General features: G+C 37.0%; 1 protein-coding gene across 3 annotated transcripts in view; it reads right to left on the bottom strand.

Moving 5' to 3' along the window:
* The window catches only part of BOLL (boule homolog, RNA binding protein), a 60,691-nt gene extending 40,430 nt beyond the window's left edge, over window positions 1–20,261 (bottom strand). The window contains exons 1-6 of one of the 3 annotated variants that reach the window (XM_003825318.5): window positions 19,390–20,261; window positions 15,140–15,283; window positions 12,394–12,485; window positions 10,468–10,522; window positions 9,074–9,149; window positions 5,263–5,390 (exon numbers count right to left, since the gene is read on the bottom strand). In XM_003825318.5, the coding sequence (XP_003825366.1) occupies window positions 5,263–5,390; window positions 9,074–9,149; window positions 10,468–10,522; window positions 12,394–12,485; window positions 15,140–15,283; window positions 19,390–19,410 (516 nt within the window). In that variant the 5' untranslated portion in view covers window positions 19,411–20,261. Of the gene's footprint in view, window positions 1–5,262; window positions 5,391–9,073; window positions 9,150–10,467; window positions 10,523–12,393; window positions 12,486–15,139; window positions 15,284–18,462; window positions 18,684–19,389 lie in introns of those variants that run through there. The other 2 variants (XM_055108919.1, XM_003825317.4) reach the window with 2 other exon arrangements.
* Between the last annotated feature and the right edge of the window lie 1,908 nt (window positions 20,262–22,169).

Below are 22,169 nucleotides of genomic sequence, written 5' to 3' on the forward strand. Positions count from 1 at the left end.
CTAAACCCAGTCAACTTCTGGTTTATGATTAGAAATATTATTTTTCTACCTCTTATTGATATGATTACCAACTCTACTAAGTCTATTAAAATCATCACAATATTTCTACTTCTACGTGGTTTCATTTCCATAGTAATGCTAAAACAACCACCAGAAAAGTTGTTTTTAGTCTGAAATGTACCATCTCCAAAGATTATGAAAATATAGTTATAAGAGAATACTTAGAGGAAAATGACAGCAAGACTTAGGGTGACGCTGCCTGTTTCCATTGTGGGGACCAGCAGGAAACAGTTAATGTTTATAATAGTATTTAGAACTGAATGAATAGTCGTATCTAATTTTCCCACTAGTTACAAATAATCAATGTTCTATTCCTTTGTTATACCTATAATTAAAGCAAAGATTTTATTTTTATTTTAGTAATTTGACATTTAAAAGAGTTAATAGTTTGATAAACTTACAAGTGAAAAATCTGTGCTGAAAAAAGTACAGGTAACACTTGATTATTCAAAGTGAAAGAGTAAGCCCCAAAACAGATTACTTAAAACCAGATCTTTAATAAAACAGGCAAGTTGTATTGCAAGATAGTAAAACTGGCTCTAATGTAGCAATTAAAATTCAGTGTCTAATGTGGGATCTAACTTATATTGTTTTGTTTAATGTTTGCACCCCCGAAACTGAGGAAAAGTATCACAGTTTTGTACAATTCACAGACTATGGTATGCTAATAAAACTGTATCACTGATTAACATTAGAAAATAATAATGTAATTTCCCATATTAATAGATTAAAGGAGAAAAAATGGTAATTTCAACAGAGACAGAAAATGCATTTGTTAAAATTCCATACCTTTTTATGATTAAAAACTCTTAACAAACATGGTAGAAAATGGCTTCCTTAATTGATTTAGGGCAGTAACTCTCAACCATGAGTGATTTTGTCCTACAGGGAACATCTGGAAATGTTGGGAGACATTTTTGATTATCATAACTATGGGGAGCCTAGGGATACTTCTAAACATCCTACAGTGCACAGGACAGCCCTTCACAACAAAGAAATCATCTGGCTCAAAATGTCAACAGTGCTAAGATTGAGAAAGTCTGGTTAAGAGTATCTTCCCACTTACAAAGTATGCGTGTGTGTGTCTATATATGTATGTATATATGCATGCATATACACATACATATATGTATATGCATGCATATACACATACATATATGTATATGCATGCATATACACATACATATGTGTATATGCATGCATACATGTAAAGTTTAATGGTGAATCACTGAAATTGCTCCCTTTTTCAAGAACAAGGTCATGATGTTTTCACTACATCAATACTGTAGCAGAGACATGGTCAGTGCAAAAACTCCAGGAAAAAAAGAAGTGAAAGAAATAGAAGTACACTGAATCATAAATAATTGTGTAAATGAGAGTTTGGCAGGGTTACTGATAGATTATCACTATTGAAAAATCAAGAGCATTACTATACACCAGCTACAATCTATTAGGAAATGTTATTTAAAAAACAGCATTCATTAAAGCAACAAAACTATAGTCTACTAAGAATAAATTTGACAAAATGTGTCATGCTTTTTTATGGAGAAAGAAAACTTTTTTATGGATAGAAGTAAAATAAGACAAATAAATGGAGAGATGTATCATATTCATGGATAGGAAGATTCAATATTTTAAAATACTGAAATGTCCCAAGTTATTCACACTATTTAATGCAATTCTCATAAAAAAACAAGGGCTTTTCACTGAACTAAACAAACTGAATTGAAAAATTTATACATATAAAAGCAAAGACATAAGGATAGATGAGAGACTCCTGAAGATGAACAATGTACTTTAAGATTTCAAGACTCGTTATAAAGTCAAAATAATTACAACTGGGCAAGGTGAACAAATACACCAATGGAACAAAATAGCAGAAAAAAGACCCACACACATGGAAACTTAGTGTTTGGCAGAGGATTAATTTCAAAATAGTAGGAAATAGGTGGATTAGTCGATACATAAATTCAAGATTTAAGATCTAGAAGTGAAAAGTGGCAATACTATAGCATTAAAAATAAAAAATAGAATATATTCTTGTAGTAAAACACAAAAAACTAAAAAAGCAGAAAAAATCTTGTGCCAGTTTTCAAAGGGAATACTTCCAGTTTTTGCCCATCTAGTATGATACTGACTGTGGGTTTATCATAAATAGCTCTTATTATTTTGAGATACGTTCCATCAATACCTAGTTTATTGAGAGTTTTTAGCATGAAGGGCTGTTGAATTTTGTCGAAGGCCTTTCCTGCATCTATTGAGATTAATCATGTGGTTTTTGTCATTGGATCTGTTTATGTGATGGATTATGTTTATTGATTCGTGATGTTGAACCAGCCTTGCATCCCAGGAATGAAGCCAACTTGATTATGGTGGATAAGCTTTTTGATGTGCTGCTGGATTCGGTTTGCCAGTATTTTATTGAGGATTTTTGCATCAATGTTCATCAGGGATATTGGTCTAAAATTCTCTTTTTTTGTTGTGTCTCTGCCAGGCTTTGGTATCAGGATGATGCTGGCCTCATAAAATGAGTTAGGGAGGATTCTCTCTTTATCTATTGATTGAAATAGCTTCAGAAGGAATGGTACCAGCTCCTCTTTGTACCTCTGGTAAAATTCGGCTGTGAATCTGTCTGGTCCTGGAATTTTTTTATTTGGTAGTCTATTAATTATTGCCTCAATTTCAGAGCCTGTTATTGGCCTATTCAGAGATTCAACTTCTTCCTGGTTTAGTCTTGGGAGGGTGTATGTGTCCAGGAATTTATCCATTTCTTCTAGATTTTCTAGTTTATTGGCGTAGAGCCCTCTCTCTTCACTCCTATTCAACACAGTGTTGAAAGTTCTGGCCAGGGCAATCAGGCAGGAGAAAGAAATAAAGGGTATTCAATTAGGAAAAGAGGAAGTCAAATTGTCCCTCTTTGCAGATGACATGATTGTATATTTAGAAAACCCCATCGTCTCAGCCCAAAATCTCCTTAAGCTGATAAGCAACTTCAGCAAAGTCTCAGGATACAAAATCGATGTGCAAAAATCACAAGCATTCCTATACACAATAACAGACAAACAGAGAGCCAAATCATGAGTGAACTCCCATTCACAATCGCTACAAAGAGAATAAAATACCTAGGAATCCAACTTACAAGGGATGTGAAGGACCTCTTCAAGGAGAACTACAAACCACTGCTCAACGAAATAAAAGAGGACACAAACAAATGGGAGAACATTCCGTGCTCATGGATAGGAAGAATCAATATTGTGAAAATGGCCATACTGCCCAAGGTAATTTATAGATTCAATGCCATCCCCATCAAGCTACCAATGACTTTCTTCACAGAATTGTAAAAAACTACTTTAAAGTTCATATGGAACCAAAAAAGAGCCCACATTGCCAAGACAATCCTAAGCAAAAAGAACAAAGCTGGAGGCATCATGCTAGCTGACTTCAAACTATACTACAAGGCTACAGTAACCAAAACAGCATAGTACTGGTGCCAAAACAGAGATATAGACCAACAGAACAGAGGCCTCAGAAATAACACTACACATCTACAACCATCTGATATTTGACAAACCTGACAAAAACAAGAAATGGGGAAAGGATTCCCTATTTAATAAATGGTGCTGGGAAAACTGGCTAGCCATATGTAGAAAGCTGAAACTGGATCCCTTCCTTACACCTTATACAAAAATTAATTCAAGATAGATTAAAGACTTCAAATGTTAGACCCAAAACCGTAAAAACCCTAGGAGAAAACCTAGGCAATACCATTCAGGATATAGGCATGGGCAAGGACTTCATGTCTAAAACACCAAAAGCCATGGCCACAAATCCAAAATTGACAAATGGGATCTAATTAAACTAAAGAGCTTCTGCACAGCAAAAGAAACTGCCATCAGAGTGAACAGGCAACCTACAGAATGGGAGAAAATTTTTGCAATCTACCCATCTGACAAAGGGCTAATATCCAGAATCTACTAAGAACTTAAACAAACTTACAAGAAAAAAATCAAACAACCCCATCAAAAAGTGGGTGAAGGATATTAACAGACACTTCTTAAAAGAAGACATTTATGCAGCCAACAGACACATGAAAAAATGCTCATCATCACTGGCCATCAGAGAAATGCAAATCAAAACCACAGTGAGATACCATCTCACACCAGTTAGAATGGCGATCATTAAAAAGTCAGGAAACAACAGGTGCTGGAGAGGATATGGAGAAATAGGAGCACTTTTACACTGTTGGTGGGAGTGTAAACTAGTTCAACCATTGTGGAAGTCAGTGTGGCAATTCCTCAAGGATCTAGAACTAGAAATACCATTTGACCCAGCCATCCCATCACTGGGTATATACCCATAGGATTACAAATCATGCTGCTATAAAGAAACATGTAAACGTATGTTTACTGCGGCACTATTCACAATAGCAAAGACTTGGAACCAACCCAAATGCCCATCAGTGATAGACTGGATTAAGAAAATGTGGCACATATACACAATGGAATACTATGCAGCCATAAAAAGGATGAGTTCTTGTGCTTTGCAGGGATATGGATGAAGCTGGAAACCATCATTCTGAGCAAGCTATTGCAAGGACAGAAAACCAAACACCATATGGTCTCACTCATAGGTGGGAATTGAACAATGAGAACACTTGGACAGAGGATGGGGACCATCACACACCAGGGCCTGTTGTGGGGTGGGGGGAGGGGGGAGGGACAGCATTAGGAGATGTACCTAATGTAAATGACGAGTTAACAGGTACAGCACACCAACATGGCACATGTATACATATGTAACAAACCTGCACGTTGTGCACATGTACCCTAGAACTTAAAGTATATAAAAAAAGAAATGCAAAAAATAAAAAATAAAAACCACTAAAGCAGTACTATATGTCATTTATGAATACATATATTTGTAGCAAAAATATATAAAATGAATAGGAAAGATATTCTGCTTACTTCTGAACAGGAAAGAGGGTAAGGAAGTGGGGGTAAGGAGAATTGACCTGAAGCTGTCTTACTTTACTCCCCATTTTAAGAACTTAAGTAAATGTGGCAAAATGTTGATGTCTATTTAATTTGGTTGATGTGTGTTATTATTTGTAATTATCTGTGGTTAAGATATTTCAGAAATATAACAAACATTAAAAAATTGATAGTAATAGATGGAAATCCTTTTTTAAATGAAATTACTTACAGGCCAAGGCGGTGGGACCGAAGTTACCTCTGGAGTATGAAAATAAGCAACACCATTATGGTAAGTATAAGGATATCCAGTTGAAGTTGTTAGATACATTGTTCCAGCTGCTGGCATTATACTAGAACCTAAAGCAAAGATTAAATAATAATAATTGAAATGTTCAATTTAATTATTAAAAATGTAGTTTCTAAACACTTCAGAAAAATATTTATCTTAATATACCTATGTAGCTATGGTAAAAATTGAATGTCACAGATATTTTAAAAAAATTCCTTTTGTCAAAGTATCTTTGAAGCCTGTATTTTAAAACTCAATACCTTAAAGCTTTTAGTTTAAGATGATTAAAAGAAAAGAAAAACAATACGAATAAGAAATACCAAAAATGTATCAATTCAGATTCCAACACCAGTATGCTACACAAAGCTTAACAATTTAGACTATCATCAGCAAAGTAATTATTTGTACAAATATAAATTATGTATAATTTAAAGTTACTTCAAGACAACATACACTGTAGTGAAGTTCCTAAGGTCTTGGCTAGACCTTTTATTTCTGAAAGTCCAAAGATGATGGAGGCAGTAAAGTTGGAGAAGATTCTACTTTCCTGAAGACATTTTGGTTCCACCCTACTAATTCTTTGGATATCCTACCAGCAAACATTCGTTCATGCTATGGCTGTCTTTTATCTCTCTTTTCTATGATCTATTCTCTATCTAGTCTCCCTTTGCTACAACTGCTGCTGTTGCAAACATGACCACAAGTCTTCATGTGGCTAGTCTGGGGTCCCCAACTCTTTTCCCGGGCCAAGTTATATAAACCCCCACCACAAACCAAAAAACAGTAAATAATATACATAGATATATATATATTTTTTGTCATTGAGGAGACTTTAAAAGTTAAATTAGCCAAATTAGATTAGGTCTTAACCAGCAAGGTTATATAAATTAGTGAAACTGACAATTCTTCCACCTATACCAGTGCTTCTCAAAATTTCCCATAAATTAGAATCACTTAAATTGTTTTTTAAAATGCAAATTCCAGGGACTTATCTTCAGAGATTTTGAGTCAGTAAATCTGGGACAGGGCCTAAGAATTTGCATTTTGACAGCTTCCAATGAAATGACACTGTCTGCAAACCACACTTCAAATAGCATGGGCCTACCACTTTAAATAATACTATTGCTCCTCAGCTTTTATATTTTCACTGCATTTGATCTAGTATTGTTATTATTTATTTTAATGGTTCTTAATTAGATCCTTTTGAGAATTTGATGAAAATCAGGGACCTTTTCCTCAGATGTATATACAGTCAAACACAATTTTACACACAATTTTGGAGGTCCATGGATTCCCCCCAAAAGATATTCCACTATTATTCAAAGATAATGATAATGGTTCATTATTCAATAATGGTTCATTATTCAAAGAAAATGAACCATGCTTTACCTGCTAAATAAATAAATTTTCAGTGTGTACTATTTCAAGGCATTGAACAGGGCCCTAGTGATACAGCAAAAAATAAAAAAATTAGACATGAGATGGTCTGTATCCTCAAAGAAGTTAGGTCTGGTAGTGAAGATAGTCATTAGTTGATTACACAATTAATTAATTAAATACAATTTTGATAAATACATGAGGCATTATAGGGTACGATACTGAACATTTCAATTATTATGTATACAAAACATATATAAAATTTCTCTATATATACATATATATGGAAAATTTGTGATGAAATGATGTTTCAGCTAAGCTCTAAAGAATGAATTGGATGGCAAAGAACATTCTAGGTAAAGAAAACAGTATATTAGATTCTGAGAACAGGAGTATAGAATGTTCTGGAACTGAAAGAAGGCTACATGGCTAAAGCATGGAAAGAAAAGGGAAGAATACCTCAAAATAAGCTGAGCATAAGACAATAAGAGGTGCACTTTTGAAAGATCACTCTGGCTGCCTTGTGAATGATGGATTGGAAGGTAGAAAGATTGGATTCAGAGAGACCACTTAGGATGTTTTTCCAGGAATTAAGGTAAGCAAAGTGGTTAGTTGGGACTCGGGTGTTGGTAATGGAGATGGAAAGAAATGACAGATCTAAGAAAAAACTAAGATAAGAATCCCTTATTTGTAAATGTACTTTTAACACCTATTTTTCTTCGCAGAAAAGTCAAAAGAACTTTGGAGTCAAACAGTCCTGCATTTGAAGGCTAGTGCTACCACTCACCATTAGGCTATTTAACCCCATACTTCTTAAAGTTGGATAAGGGCTGGATGGTATACCAGGAGATATGAAAAAGCAGAGGCTGAACATAGTAATCTTCCTACAGAATCAGTTTTATTCAATTGTTTTTGGGAAATATTTTTATATTCAAATAAACAATATGATATTATGGAACAGAATGCAAATTATACATGATGTTTTTGCATAAATCATGAGACTTTAAAGAAAATTTGCAATTCCAGTATGCTGCAGTGGGTTAGGAACCACAACATGCCAAGATTAACTCTCCTCTACCTTTAGGAGTATTTCAGCAGAAACATTTTTAAAACAATGACTTTATCTTTTTGGGATTGAATTTTCTATTTACAAAAATAGAGATAACAATACATCATGGGATTCTATGAAGATTAAATGAAAACTCATAACATTGACCCTTGCACTAAGTAGTTTTGAAAAAACTATTTGTATATGTGAAAGCATTCAGCATAGTGCTGATTTATTTTCTATTTCAGCAACTGGTAGATCATACTATGAGCATTACTATTTAGTACATATTGCTGGTGATAATGGGCTAACGGACCGTTACTATATGTTCTAGCTTAACCTTTGCAAGTAACAACAGTAGATTGAAAATATTCAGCATTCTGCCATATTTAGTGCATTCCATTTTGTATTAACCTACTGAGGATACTTTGATTGTCTCCTAAATTAACAAATACTAAGTCAAAATTAAACTTAATATACATCAATCTCTTTTTTGTTGTAGTTGTGGCAACTGTATTAACCAAATATCTATTATTTCTAAGTCAAAAGCATAACAGTCCAAATGAATACAATCTATTAATTTGTTAACAGATTATATATAATAACCTAATGTTTTAAACATTCCCGTAGACACTAGGATGTGGCTAAGGGAAAATAAGTTAGTTATAAATTTTACATCACATTTCTCCTTCTAGCCAAAGACTGTTAGGAATTTTAATAAATATTAAAGGTAAAAAGTTAACTATAAAGATGCCTAACTTAATAAGTAGAAAGAGTGAGGAAAGATAGAATTGAAAGCATTAGAGAAATTTGAGGAAGGTAGATACATAATTTAGCCAATTCCTAAAGCTTTAGGGATTGTCCCCCTGAAAATTATGACACACCTGGCTGGGTTACAGTACACAGCATGCAGCGAGTTTCTGATATTAGTTCTATGTTTTCACTTTCAATATTTTTACTCTGATTAATTTTAAATTAGTTTCTAATTAAAATTTTTCTCATTAGTAAGTCTAAATTATTAAATTACTTCTAATTACTTTTGCTATATTAAATGATATTTTCATCACGAAAGCTTTTTTTCCTTTAATGATGTAACTACATGGAATATACTTAAGCATCTTTATGTATATAAATTTTTTCCCAGCCAAAAAAAATTGAGATACATTATTTTGTGGCAAAAATATTCAGTTTTTCCACCAACTTTGCTAAAATAACTTTATTAGATGAAAGAAACATGATCTTTTAATAAAGTTCTATAAAAAGTCTTATATTTCAAAAAAGAACCATGCAAAAATATTTAAAAATACATTAGTTCTCAATACATACGAGGGATCCCTACTTGTTGTTTTCTTATTGCTGGACCAATGTTCAGCTTCTTATCCTTATAATTAAGTTTTTCAGCCTAAAATAAAGAAAAAAGAAATTATTTTATTATTTTGGCACTATTATTTATAAAATCAATAAGGAAAAACTAGTTAGAAAGAATTTCAAAAATTCAGACTATAATATTCTTTCAAAGCAGCAAGGAATAGTGGGAAAGAGCCGTCTTCAGACTGAAATAGATCTGGGTCTGACCGCAATTCCCCATTTTCTCCATTTGTAATACAGTCAATCCTCATTACTCATGGATTCTGTATTTGTGAATTTGCCTATTTGCTAAAATTTACTTGTAATCCTAAAATTAATATTTGTGGCAATTTTGAGGTTATTAGTGGACACGTGAAGAGCGGCGGAAAATTTGAGTAGCCTGATGCGCATGCTCCCAGTTGAGGTCAAATAAGGCGATATTCTTTCTTCTTGTTCCAGTGCTCATACTCTAAGAGAGAGCTTTCTATTTAGTGCCATGTTTTCTCCATTTTTGTGCTTTTTGTTGGTGATTTTGCTATTTAAAATGGCCCCCATGTGTATTGTTGAAGTGCTGGCTAGCACAAGAAGACTGTCATAGGCATTATGGAGAATATATATATTAGATGTGCTTAATTCAAGCATGAATTATAGTGCTATTGGCCATGGCTTCAATGTTAATGAACCAGTAATCTGTTATATATGATGCCTTTAAATGGAAAACCATATAAAACAAGGTTATATATTGATAGGTTGATGACAATATTGTGACCAGAGGTTCTTGGGAACATTACCTTGTACTTCCCCTAGAAAGAAGAGTTCAGCATTTGCTAATTCAGTGTTCCTAGCAATGTTAGAGAACATAACTGCCACAAATAACAAGAATTGACTGTATTTGATTTTAATAACATACAATTCAAATTCTACTTTTTTTCTAAAAAAGTTAAATGTTATATTTGCCTTAACTTAAAGTTATTACACTGAATTGCTGGCTATAGGCTTTTTTTCTGTGAATATTCTTAGTTTATATAATGTTTTTCACAGGAGGGAAATCATCTCAGATAACCTCACTGTTGGAATCCACATTTGTAGTGTTTTTTAAACATTCAAAATGCTATTAACACTTCACAAAAGATATATCCCCAAGTTCTTAATTTAAGTAAATAAAGCGAAACATTATATTACAGTTTCACAACCATACTTGTAGTGATTTTGGAATTTGCTCTTCTGCAGATTAAGTTTCCTAGAGACCAATGCCAATCTTAAGATGCAAACCTTTTTTAAAAAGCAGTTGATTATTGTATTTGAAACCCGAAAAGATTAGTTTCAAATACAAAATTTCCAGAAATGAAGTTAAATACACCAAAAGATCATACCTCTTGTAAAATTTTTTGTGCATCTTCTTGTGTTTCAAAAGTGACGAAACCATACCTAAATAAATGCATTAATTATTACTAATTAATCATTTTCTTAGAATGTTATATTAATTATATTAAAATGTTTAAAAATTTTGTTTTTAAACCATCGGCCACTGTAGGAGTAGGCATGTTTCTATGCTGCACTAGCATGGGAATCTTAGAAGAATCATTCACAGCCTAACACTGTCATTTTTAGTCAGGAACTAAAAGAAAAAAAACCCCTGAGATCTTGAAACAGCTTCAGCTCTCAGCTGTATGCAGGAAAGAAAAGCACAAGAGATTCATGCTGTGGCTTAAAAATTGGGGATGCAATAAATTTCAATCCAGAGCAATAATCTCCTTTTAAACTAATAGAAGTTTGGCTAAGAGAAATCAAAGTAGAAAAATAACTAAAAAATTTAAAATTTCAACACAATAAAATTTCTTATATTGGTGAATGACAATGTAAATGTATTATTTAATTATTATTATTAGCACATATAACTGATAATGTAATTATTAGTATATTCCCAAACAATATCAATTAAAAATATGTACAACCCAGATTTCACATCTGTTTTTCATACATAATTAACTTCAAGCACAATTCATATAATGGTGAAGATACAAATACACATAAATGATGTGCTCCATGTCCAAAAAGCCACAATAGGTAGATAAAAAAGTAACAAAAGAAAGAAAAAGTGTATCTCTCAAAACATAATTGCTATTTAGATAACTTAAGGAAACTCTTCTGAGTAATGCTAAATATCTTCACTATTTTCTTCAATTCATAATTACTGGATCATATACAAAGTTTCTTCTTTTAAACAAAGGAATTTCTCTTTATCTATTTGCCCAAACATTAAAAAGTTAAGGAATTATTTTTACACTGTTTTTTTGGTAGAACACACACACCACCCAGTGGAAAAGGCATAAAATACAGTTTACATTTCCACGTATGTTTTCCAATGATTAAAAAATGGTATTACCAAAACATAGCAAATTCTGTTAGTCAAACAAAAGAGGTAAATCTCACTTCACCTTAATATTGTTTGGCATTCTGAGGAAGTATCTCATCTGTTTAAAAATAACCTTTCTGTAGAATCCCATCTCTTCCAGCATATCCATCTGTCGAATGTTGTTTCTCACCAATACCACCTCAATGGGTCCCTTTTCTTATGCCTATAAATATGTATGTCTCGCCTCTCTTTCAAGAAAATAAATACAATACTTTACTGCCTTATCTATTTTCTTTTAACTTTGCAGTCCAACTCCTTAAGTGAGTGTACTATGTAAACTATCTGTTTCCTTTCTGAAATTCGGCTTTGTACACATAGCATTCCACTGAAACAGCTCTATACACATTTAAAGACACAGTCTATTACTTTCTTCTCAATTTTCATTATCATTGATATAGCAATTAAAAATCATTCTCACTAGAATTATATTTCTCATACTGGTCCCCTAATTAGGTCTCTGAGGCACAACCTACAGACATTTCTTGGTGTCAGCTGTTTTCAAATAAAGCTCTCTATGGCCTAAAGCAGGGATACAATTCCAAAAGAATCTGATTCCTTTTGCTTCTCATTCCTCAGCTAATGTACATCTGCTACTTACATTAAGTGCTTGCTGCCTACCACTGAATGGTCCCTCCACCCATGCAAGAATAACTTCTCAACAAATTAAGAAATATTACAGTGTCTCCTCCCTCCAAAATACACACACACACACACACACACACACACACACACACACACACAAGGAAATCAAAAGGTAGGAGGAAAGAAGAGGGCATGATGGTCTCTGCTGGAAAATGGAACCAAAGTAAACTGGCGTACAAAACCTAGTCATCCAATGAAAATAGAGTTGCTAATTCCATAGACAATCTATAGTGATACTAACCCTTTGGATACTCCAGCTCTGTCATTTACAATCTTCACTTCTTTCACAGACCCATACTGGGAAAAAAATTTTCTTAAATCACTTTCATTTGTCTAATGGCATAAAAAGAAAACATTAAAAAGCATTTTTAGTTGATAAAAGATGAATAATTCTCATGCTTGCTCTGGAGACAGAAAAAGTTATAGATAAGATGCATGAAAAATGCCTCTCATCATCAAAACAGTGCATAAACCATTAGGTGATTAAAATCAAGGTAAATATCTTGCTTTATGCAATAGCTATGTTGTTAAATTACCATATGCCAATAAAAATGTAAGCTGAATTATTTTAAAACTACAAAACTCACTATTTAAAGAAATCTTTAAATGATTCTTGTTCTCTAGCTGGCCAGTTTTTAAAAAGCCAATTTGGATTAGGAATGGTATTTCCATAGTAAGGGTACAATACTATTTTGGCTCTTGTGGCTCAGAGACAGTCATGGCAGTGGAACTAGGTTGTGTTGGCCTACACCAGTCATTCTATTTTAATCAGTAGTCTCAGGAACTCCTTTCCTAAGTCAGTTTTAGGAAAGGAATATATTTCCAAAAGTGCTTGAACTCAACTGTGAGAACAATGGAGTGACTATAAGATTTAAAGTTATTAGATTCCTTATCTGTACTCAATATACATTTCAGCTAAATTCAGACATTGTTTTGATAATAAAATAAAAATTGGAATCAGAATTAGATTTAAAGCATACAAGGTGTCTACAAAGATGGTTTTGGCATGTCTGTTTTTTTAATTGAAATAGTCTGATAATAGACTCATATCACCTTTTCTCAGAATACTGACACTAAATTCATTGCAATTTCATTTCCTGGTTTAGCTGTAACTGTTTGTCTACAAGAGTAACTTTTCTCTAGAAAAAAATTTCTTTATATATACTGCAAAAAGACATGCCTTAGTGCAGAGCTATGCCTTTTGAGTTCAACTGCCACCTCACTACTTACATACACTATTGGTTTTTAGTTGGTAACATAAAGCCTGCTAAGCTGGATAATGACAAATACTGATTCAATCTAAGAAAAACTGAATGCCTTTTATTTCAGTTAACAGAAAATGAAATCAATGCTAGAATAAGAATTGTTACTAGATATTTGAATACAAATTAATTCCAACTATTCTCTGGTAGAATAATCACTAGCTCAATTTTGTAGCTCCACTTCTTTAGTGACAAAGAGACAGTCAAGAAAAGTAAGCATTAAGAGGGATAGTCTGTTTGCTTATAAAAATGAAAGGTTAAAAAGTCTGTGACTACTTGCTATTAAAGTAAATGGTTTCCTTGCTGGCCTTTATCTGTGGTTTTGAAAAAGGTATAAGTATACAGGAGGAAGCCCTAGCAATTACCTTAAAGCTATGGCTGCATTATAACAACCGTCTCCAAAGTGCATGCTGTAGCTGATGGGCTTCAGTAACCTAAAATAACCTGGCCATACAAATGTTTATATTTATTGATAACTTATTTTTTAAAACATGCTAATCTATTGTAATATAAATGAATTCCCAAATTGAACATTTCTGCCAGCTATCAGTATTTTCCACAAAGAAAATCTTTTTAAAAATAAATATTTTATAAGAAATAATTTTTCTTACTTTATTTTTAGTGAAACAATCATATACTTGTTTAAGACTCATTGTTTTGGCAAATACACTAAGTGTAACATTTCTCTTGTGCAGGAAAAAAGAAATTCCACCCAAATTGTAACAGATTGGTTATATGGAAATAGTTATAAATGTCAAATATCACACCTAATGGCATAAGGAAGGTTTTTTTTTGTTGAAAATGATAACTCTCCCTATAATTTCTAATATGTAAAATAGAAGCTTGGAAATCCTTCTATATATCCATTTGAAAGTAAGAGTATTCCACTTAAAATATCTATGCATGCCTTTCTTGTAGGTGTTTACTCTTACCTCCCCTATGTGGGCTGGGGGGCACTGCACATCATGTCATGAACTATGCTTCCTTGAAACAGTGGAATGGCTGATTACATGATATAAATATATTACTTTTTAAAAAACTTTTATTTTAAGTTCGGGGTACACGTGCAGATTTGTTATAAACTCATCATTGGGGTTTGTTGTATAGATTATTTCGGCACCCAGGTACTAAGCCTAGTACCGAATAGTTATTTTTTTTTCTGCTTAAATATACTACTTTTAAGATGCTTTATTCTGACAAGGACACAGGACTTTTTTGGTGATCAAATCCTAAATTCTAACATAGAAAGTGCTTTGCAAAGAATAGATGCCTAGGAGGTTGCTCAGGAATCTGAGATAAGAGTTGGGGTAAAGAAATAGTATTTCATAAAACTAAGTTTTTAAAAAATGGAGTCTCTTTTGAAAATTATAATCATCAATTATTTTGGCTATTGGAATATTAGGCAAGAAAGTATAATTAGTTCTGGTATGGAAGAGTATGGAGCTATGAGACAGAAAACTAGGCTTCTAGTCTCACTCTGTCACTATGTGGCTAGCAGCCCACAGCAAGTCAGTGAGGATCAATTTCTTTATATCTGACGTTGAACAGTTTTTAATGCTTTATGTAACCTACATGCTGGTTGAAAAGATTCTTTATAATAAGATAATTCAAAATCTGTTAATCATTATGCAAATATGTTATTTTATAGTTGCACAAAGAAACAATTTCTGAGAAATAAAGACTTCTAACGAAAAAATACACTTTACTGCATGCATAAATAGGTACCTTAAAATCAATTCCTCCTACAAAGATGCGATTAGGGATCACTGTTCCATATCTTGGGGCACTTGTTGGGTTATTCAAAGGCACAGGTGACACAGGATTAGGGGATGGAGATAATGAATCTGTTTGCATCTGGTTTGATGTTTGCTGTAAAATAAAATTCTTTTACACTTTTTGCACTGGGTATAATGCAGTCTGCTTTTGATGCAGACCAAAAACATATATTTTTCAAAAAGAAGAGTCATTTAGGCAAAATATAGTATTCTAGGCTTTACTTTTAATATTATAAAAATTATAATTAGAGCTAAGAGCTTTTTAAGGCAACAGAACTAGGAAACACAGAATCTACTCCACTATAGAGATTTTAAATATTAAATATATTACTTAAAATGCTTATATTATTATCAAACCTATTACTTAATTATTAAGGGGAATATTAAACTCATGAACATGTTTGAGAAAGAGAAAAACAGTCCCAGCCTGACACAATCAACTACACCCTGGTGTTGTTAGGAGTTGGCCTGGCACTCACAGCTAGGCTGTGGTGTTCTCTTGTTAACAGAACACCAACATCAGACAAAGTCACCCTGTGACTCTGATGGATCAAGATTAAAAACAAGACCACTCCATAATCATGTTTGAATGCTGACAAAAACAAAGGCATTGCCCAAACCACAAGAATAACCAAACAACCCTCCATTCTGGCTGATATGAGTGACTGCTCCTTCTTTATCAGCTATAGTTTTAGCCTCAATCCATTTTTCTTTCCTTTTAGATAAAAGTTAACACATCCAATCATAGAATTACTACCATTTCCTGACGCTATACATTCCAGAGTAAAGCCCTACTTCCTTAAACCCTCTCTAAAAATTGCTCAACAGAAGCCTATATCCTGTAAGTTCTAACACCTTCTGATTGAGAGGCCCCATGGTTTATGTTTTCCCTTGTTTGAACAATTAACAGACCCAACTTTACTAAATGACGCATGTGTTCCTGGTGGTCTTTAACTAATGGTCATCGACAAGTTAATAAACTCTAACATTCACAATCACCATTTTCAGCCTGAAAGTCAAAATTTTAAATGCACTTGTCAATTTGAAGATTGGACTGATTTTGTTAAAAAATTATATACTTGTAGCTCATAAATGTTTATTCCAAAGAATTAGCTCAGTACATATCCACATGTTCACAATTCTAAGTTAGAGGACATAATTTAAATTTTAATAAATATATATAAATGTATAAGCCTTTGCAGAACGGTAAGATAATAGACTTTTAAGGTATAACTGAAAAAAAACCCAAGACTTGAGAATCACGTTGAAGAGAAACCAATTCAAGAACTGGTGAATTATTTTCCATCTGGAAACACTAAACACACTTCTGAGACAAACCCCATAATATCCTAAAGACAAACCCCATAATATCCTAAATGTGTGCTTCAAAAAACTTGAAGTAAACTGGGTGTTGTGGCTTGTGCCTGTAATCCCAGCTGCTTGGGAGGCTGAGGCAGGAGGATTGCTTGAGATCAGGAGTTCGAGACCAGCCTGGGCAACAAAGAAAGACCCCATCTCAAAAAGAACGAGAAAGAAAATAACAAAAGCTTGAAGTTCATAATTCCAATTCTCTGAGAAACAAACTCATGAAAATGAATCTCCAGCTCAGGTAATAAAGTTGTTCTTTTTCAAATTTGTTCTGCTCTTTCTTCTCTGGCCAATACAACCACAATCCCTAAATTAATCTTTGCAAGATGTACAGAGAAATGACTAGGGCAGGAGTGGCAATTGGGCTATAGGCTGGACCTTATGGGCTCTCTTCCCCATCCAGCCTTAAGGAAGTACGTACTCCTAATAAGGGAATATGTAAATACTTCTTTTAAAACACAGAAAAGCCACCACATTTAATAATTACTATGTTGTAGTTTCCAATGAAAGAAACTGGGAATCTAATCTTAACAGCTTTCTCTCTGGGCACTTGGAGGTTATTTGTGACTTCAGTCACTTCGCTCAGTAGGATATAATGCTCAGAATGGGTAATTCTGGAATGCTTAGTATTTTTCAACTATGGATTTTGTATTGCTAGAGATAATATAACAGCTCTAGTAGATGTAATCTTGTCTTTCTGCCCATTTGTTTACAGTGTCAAAATTACCTATTTGCTAAATTTAAAAAATCATTCTTCATGAAATTCTCTTATTGAAAATAAGATGTACTAATATGTTCGCAAGTTTAAGTAAAAGACAAACCCCATTATATTTCATTGAGAGAAGGATGAAATGAACGGAAGTAAACAGTGCTTTATTTCCAATCTCGAGAAACTAAAGGATACTCCCTGAGAAAAGAAAAACAACCTTTCACACTCAATTCACTTCATTCTCCTCCACTCTCTAAGGCTCTATTGTGGGCTCGCTCTGCTTAAGTTTTCTCCCTCATCATTTTCTAACATACGATATAGTTTACTTAGTATGTTTATTATCTGTCTCCACTATTATGTAATGCACTAGGGCAGAAGTTTTGCTTTTTTCATGGCAGCATCTAAAGTACTGACAGTACACAGCAGGTGCTCAATAAATATCTGTTGAATGACTAAAAGTGAATCATTTCTTCAGGAGAGACCTGCTCATGATATGCCAAATAGGCTGAAGGCTAAAGAATACAGTATAACAGCAGTCTAATATATATATATATATATATATATATATATATATATATATGTATATATTTGAGACAGAGTCTTGCTCTGTCGCCAGGCTGGAGTGCAGTGGCGTGATTTCGGCTCACTGCAACCTCCGCCTCTCCGGTTCAAGAGATTCTCCTGCCTCAGCCTCCTGAGTAGCTGAGACTACAGGTGCGCACCACCACGCCCAGCTAATTTTTTTGTATTAGTAGAGACGGGTTTTCACTATGTTGGCCAGGATGGTCTCGATCTCCTGACCTCGTGATCCGCCCGCCTTGGCCTCCCAAAGTGCTGGGATTACAGGCGGGAGCCATCGCGCCAGGCCTACAAAATATTTTAATGTTAGCAATAGCAAGGCTCAGGTGGAGGCAACATCTAAGTTCATTATAAACAATTAGCGATGCATTGAGTTAAACAACAAAGAAAGCCTGAAATTCCACTAGCAATAATTCCGCATGTGTTACGGAAACATCTAGATGGGGACTGTTGTCGGGTTTGAAGGCTCCTCCGTTTGCTAAAACTTCCAGCACTAGAGAGTTTATTAAACTACTCCTCCAAAGCAATGTGCCCTCACTGGCCCCTCCCCTTGAGAATCAACCTCGAGATCTAGCATCTATTTTGCAAACGAAGACAGCAGGAACGGGCGGGCTAACCGTCGCAGTCACTGCCTCGGCGCTCCTCCCCCTCCAAGGCCAGCAAGTTGCGGCACTGGGGGAAATGGCCGCGGCGACAACTTCCTCGAGTTCTCTCGGGTCATCGTGAACTTGGGCACCGAAACGAGGATCCACCCCCTCCCCACCAAAGTGCGGGAGGGAAAAGAAGGCTAGCCAGCGAGAAATTTTGCCCCACAAATCCGCCAGCAGCAGTGGCGGGAAGCCTCAACGGCAGCGACCCCGCCGCTGGCCTCGTGCGCAGCTGGGCCCCACCCTCGCGCGGCGCTCCCTGATTGGCTGCTGGCGGCGGGGCGGGGCGGGGCGGGATGGCACGTTGCCGCTGCGCCTCGGGCCTGTGCGGGCAGTCCTCCTTCACTTCCCCAAGTCCACCCTGACTGGCTTGGGTGCACAGCCAGGGCTAGAGTGTCCGGGTCCCGCCTGGGCCACAGGCGGGCCCTGCCAGGTCTCTCAGACCTTCCGGTCCTCGCTGACCAGTTGGGGAGTGGAGGCGTCGACCGCCCTGGCAACTCCTCGCCTTGGGCGGCTGGGTCGAGTTCGGCCGCAGGGAGCGTCAAAGACGCTGCCTAGCCCAATTTCGGCGGGAAAGCGGTTTATCTGCTCGGACTCCGCTGGGTGCCTGGCCGCCCGCCGCCTCCCGAAACATCCACGCCTGAGGTCCCCTGGCCCGTCTACACCCAGTCCAGGCCCCGTGGCGGCGCCTTTCTGACCCCCATGACACAGCCAGACGAGGTCTGCGGGCGGGTGGCTCCTGGCAGCGGTCGATGGGGCACCTGGCCACGTTTCTTCCCAACCAGATAGCGAGCGTTTGGGGCCTTCACCTCGCCCCTCCAAGCCCTCAGGGACAGGCTCCACGCTGCTCTTTCTCCCCGCTATCCCGCGCCCTGGGGCCCTGATCGCCGTACTCACCGGCCCGGACTCGGTTTCCATCTTCCTCTCTGCTCTTCAGAGACGCGGGGTAGGGAAAAGAAGCCTAAAGTTTGAAACCACCTTCACGCCAAGGCAGCAGCGCTGCTTGTCCTGCCTGGGACTCTCGCCCCCTGGCGGCGAGGGTGGCTGTGGCAGCTGCAGGGAAGCAGGCTCGGACCCGGGCCCTGAACCTGCCACCTGGAGGGTGGGGAGAAGCGGACTGCGTCGCCTCGGGTGGCAGGTGGCAGTGCGGGCGGGCGCCGCAAGCCGGAGAGGGGCGCGGGAGGGCGAGTTTCGGCTGTGGCCCTGGGACTCCGAGCCGGGGCGTCTCAGGGGCAGAGCGCACGGCACAGCGGGGCGGGCGTGGGGCGTGCGGAGCGAGGGCTCTGTTCTGGGACCCCTCTCGCCTTCTCTCAGACTGCTGGGGAGGAGAGAGCGAGCGGTCAGGCAAAGCTCCATGCACGCCTTCCCCTCTCCTCCACTTGAGAAGAGTCGGCCTCTGGGACTGGTGGGTTTCGAGAGGTTGAGGTGACCTTAAGGCTTTACTGAGGTGGAAGAAGCCGGTTGACGGGCGACTTCCGAAGACTGGTGTAAAGCGAAGAAGGTTCTAGAGTCAAACTCTGACTCTCGGGGCCTGACTCGCAAAACTCGGGGGCTCCCGAGAAGCCGCGGACGCCGCTCTGCACCTGTTGCCGCCGTCACTCATCCCGCCAGGCGGGCGGGGCCGCGCGGGTGGCTTGGTCAGGACCTGCCATTCAGCCCAGTCGGGCTCCGGTGCTCGCCCCGGACGGCGCCCCAAGCGGGTCCCGGCCCCGCTGAGCACCTCCAGCAGTGGCACAGCCTCTGGAGGGGTCCGGGACGAAGCCACCCGCGTGGTAGAGGGCGACTTAGCGGTTTCAGCCTCCAACAGCCTTGGGATCGCCTTTGGAAGAAGATCGCGCTTTTTTTCTTAAATTAATGAATTAACTTACTAATTATTTTTATTTTCGAGACGGAGTCTCGCACTGTCGCCCGGGCTGGAGTGCAGTGGCGCGATCTCGGCTCACTGCAACCTCCGCCTTCCGGATTCAAGCGATTCTCCTTGTCTCAGCCTCCCGAGTAGCTGGGATTACAGGCGCCCGCTACCACGGCTAATTTTTGTATTTTTAGTAGAGACGGGGTTTCACCATGTTGTCCAGGCTTGAACTCCTGACTTCAAGTGAGCTGCCTGTCTTGGCCGCTCAAATTGTTGGGATTACAGGCTTGAGCCACCGTGCCCGTCCAGTTGACTAATTATTTAGACACGAAGGCTCACTCTGTCGCCCAGGCTGGAGTGCAGTGGTGCGATCACGCTCACTGAATTCTCGACCTCCTGGGCTCAAGCGATCCTCCCACCTCAGCCTTCTGAGTAGCTGGGACCACAGGCAGGCCCACGCCACCATGCCTGGCTGAAAGAAGACTGCTTTGTAAATAATACGTATTTCTAGTAGGTAGCTAAAATGATTACAACTGGATAAACTTATAGTAATGATTATCATTATTATAGCTGCCATTTATCAAGTACTCACTTTGTTTCAGGCACAATGCTTTATGATCAGTATCATTTAATCTTTTCATGCTCACAGCAACCTTTCAGATAGATGCTCCAACTATCGTCATAGTACGTGATGAAGCAGAGATTTGAAGGATAAGTAATTTGGTCAAGATCTAAAGCTGTAGGAGGTTTAACCCTCGTCTCCCCCCCAACCCACAGTTCTTGATCATAACCATTTTGCCACATATTTTTAAAGAATCAGCAGTAACAACTGTTAAAAGTTACACCAGTAATAACTATTGTACACACTACTATAAAAGTTTGACTTTGGGTTACTTTGCCTTCAAGATATAGAATTAAAAACAGAGTGACTATATTAATTTTTGATTTATTCAAAGATTAGCTCTTCATATTATTTTACCCAAAATAAAATGGGAAACAATTTTTGTTTATCTTACCCAAAGAATCCCTAAAGTCATTATACATTTCTGCATGCAATTTAAGCTCATTTTACCAGGTTTCAGTCTCTGTGGAAATCGAGAATACAAACCTATTTAGATGAAAACTCATATTCTAAAGCATAATAATCTTACTGTTCAATACCAGTAGAACTAATCTTCTTTGGGCATTTTTTTTTTCCTAGGACTGTTGCTGGATTTGGGTAGATGTTACTATCCTCTCTTGCCCAAAACATTTTGACTAAAAACACTTATTTTCAAGAACTACATTCTCTTAAAAAATGTATTCAGCGCAGTAGGCGTTTAATCTGACAAAAATTTACGTAATTTAGGGAACGCTAACTGTATTTCAAGGCTGGTGTTGGGTACTAGAGGGATATACTTTATTTTCAGTGTAACAGTTCTCTGTTCTGCCTCTTACTATTAATTCTTACACCAAAAGGAAAGTTCAGCTTTAAAACTTGGATAAACCACATAAAATTATGCAATGCACCCCAATTTAGTAGACACTTAACAGAGTTCCTATTCTGTGCAGTACATAATGGAATATAATATGGGAGATATGAAGATGAAGAACAGGGGTGTCCAATCTTTTGGCTTCCCTGGGCTACATTGGAAGAATAATTGTCTTGGGCCACACATAAAATACATAAACACTAACGATAGCTTATGAGCTAAAAAAATAAATCACAAAATCTCATAATGTTTTAAGAAAGTTTACGAATTTGTGTTGGGCCGCATTCAAATGTGGCCCATGGGCCACCAGTTGGACAAGCTTGAAGAACAAGGTCAAACCTCTGTTCTCAAAG

Source organism: Pan paniscus, chromosome 13 (genome assembly GCF_029289425.2).
Source record: "Pan paniscus chromosome 13, NHGRI_mPanPan1-v2.0_pri, whole genome shotgun sequence".
Taxonomy (NCBI): Eukaryota; Metazoa; Chordata; class Mammalia; order Primates; family Hominidae; genus Pan; species Pan paniscus.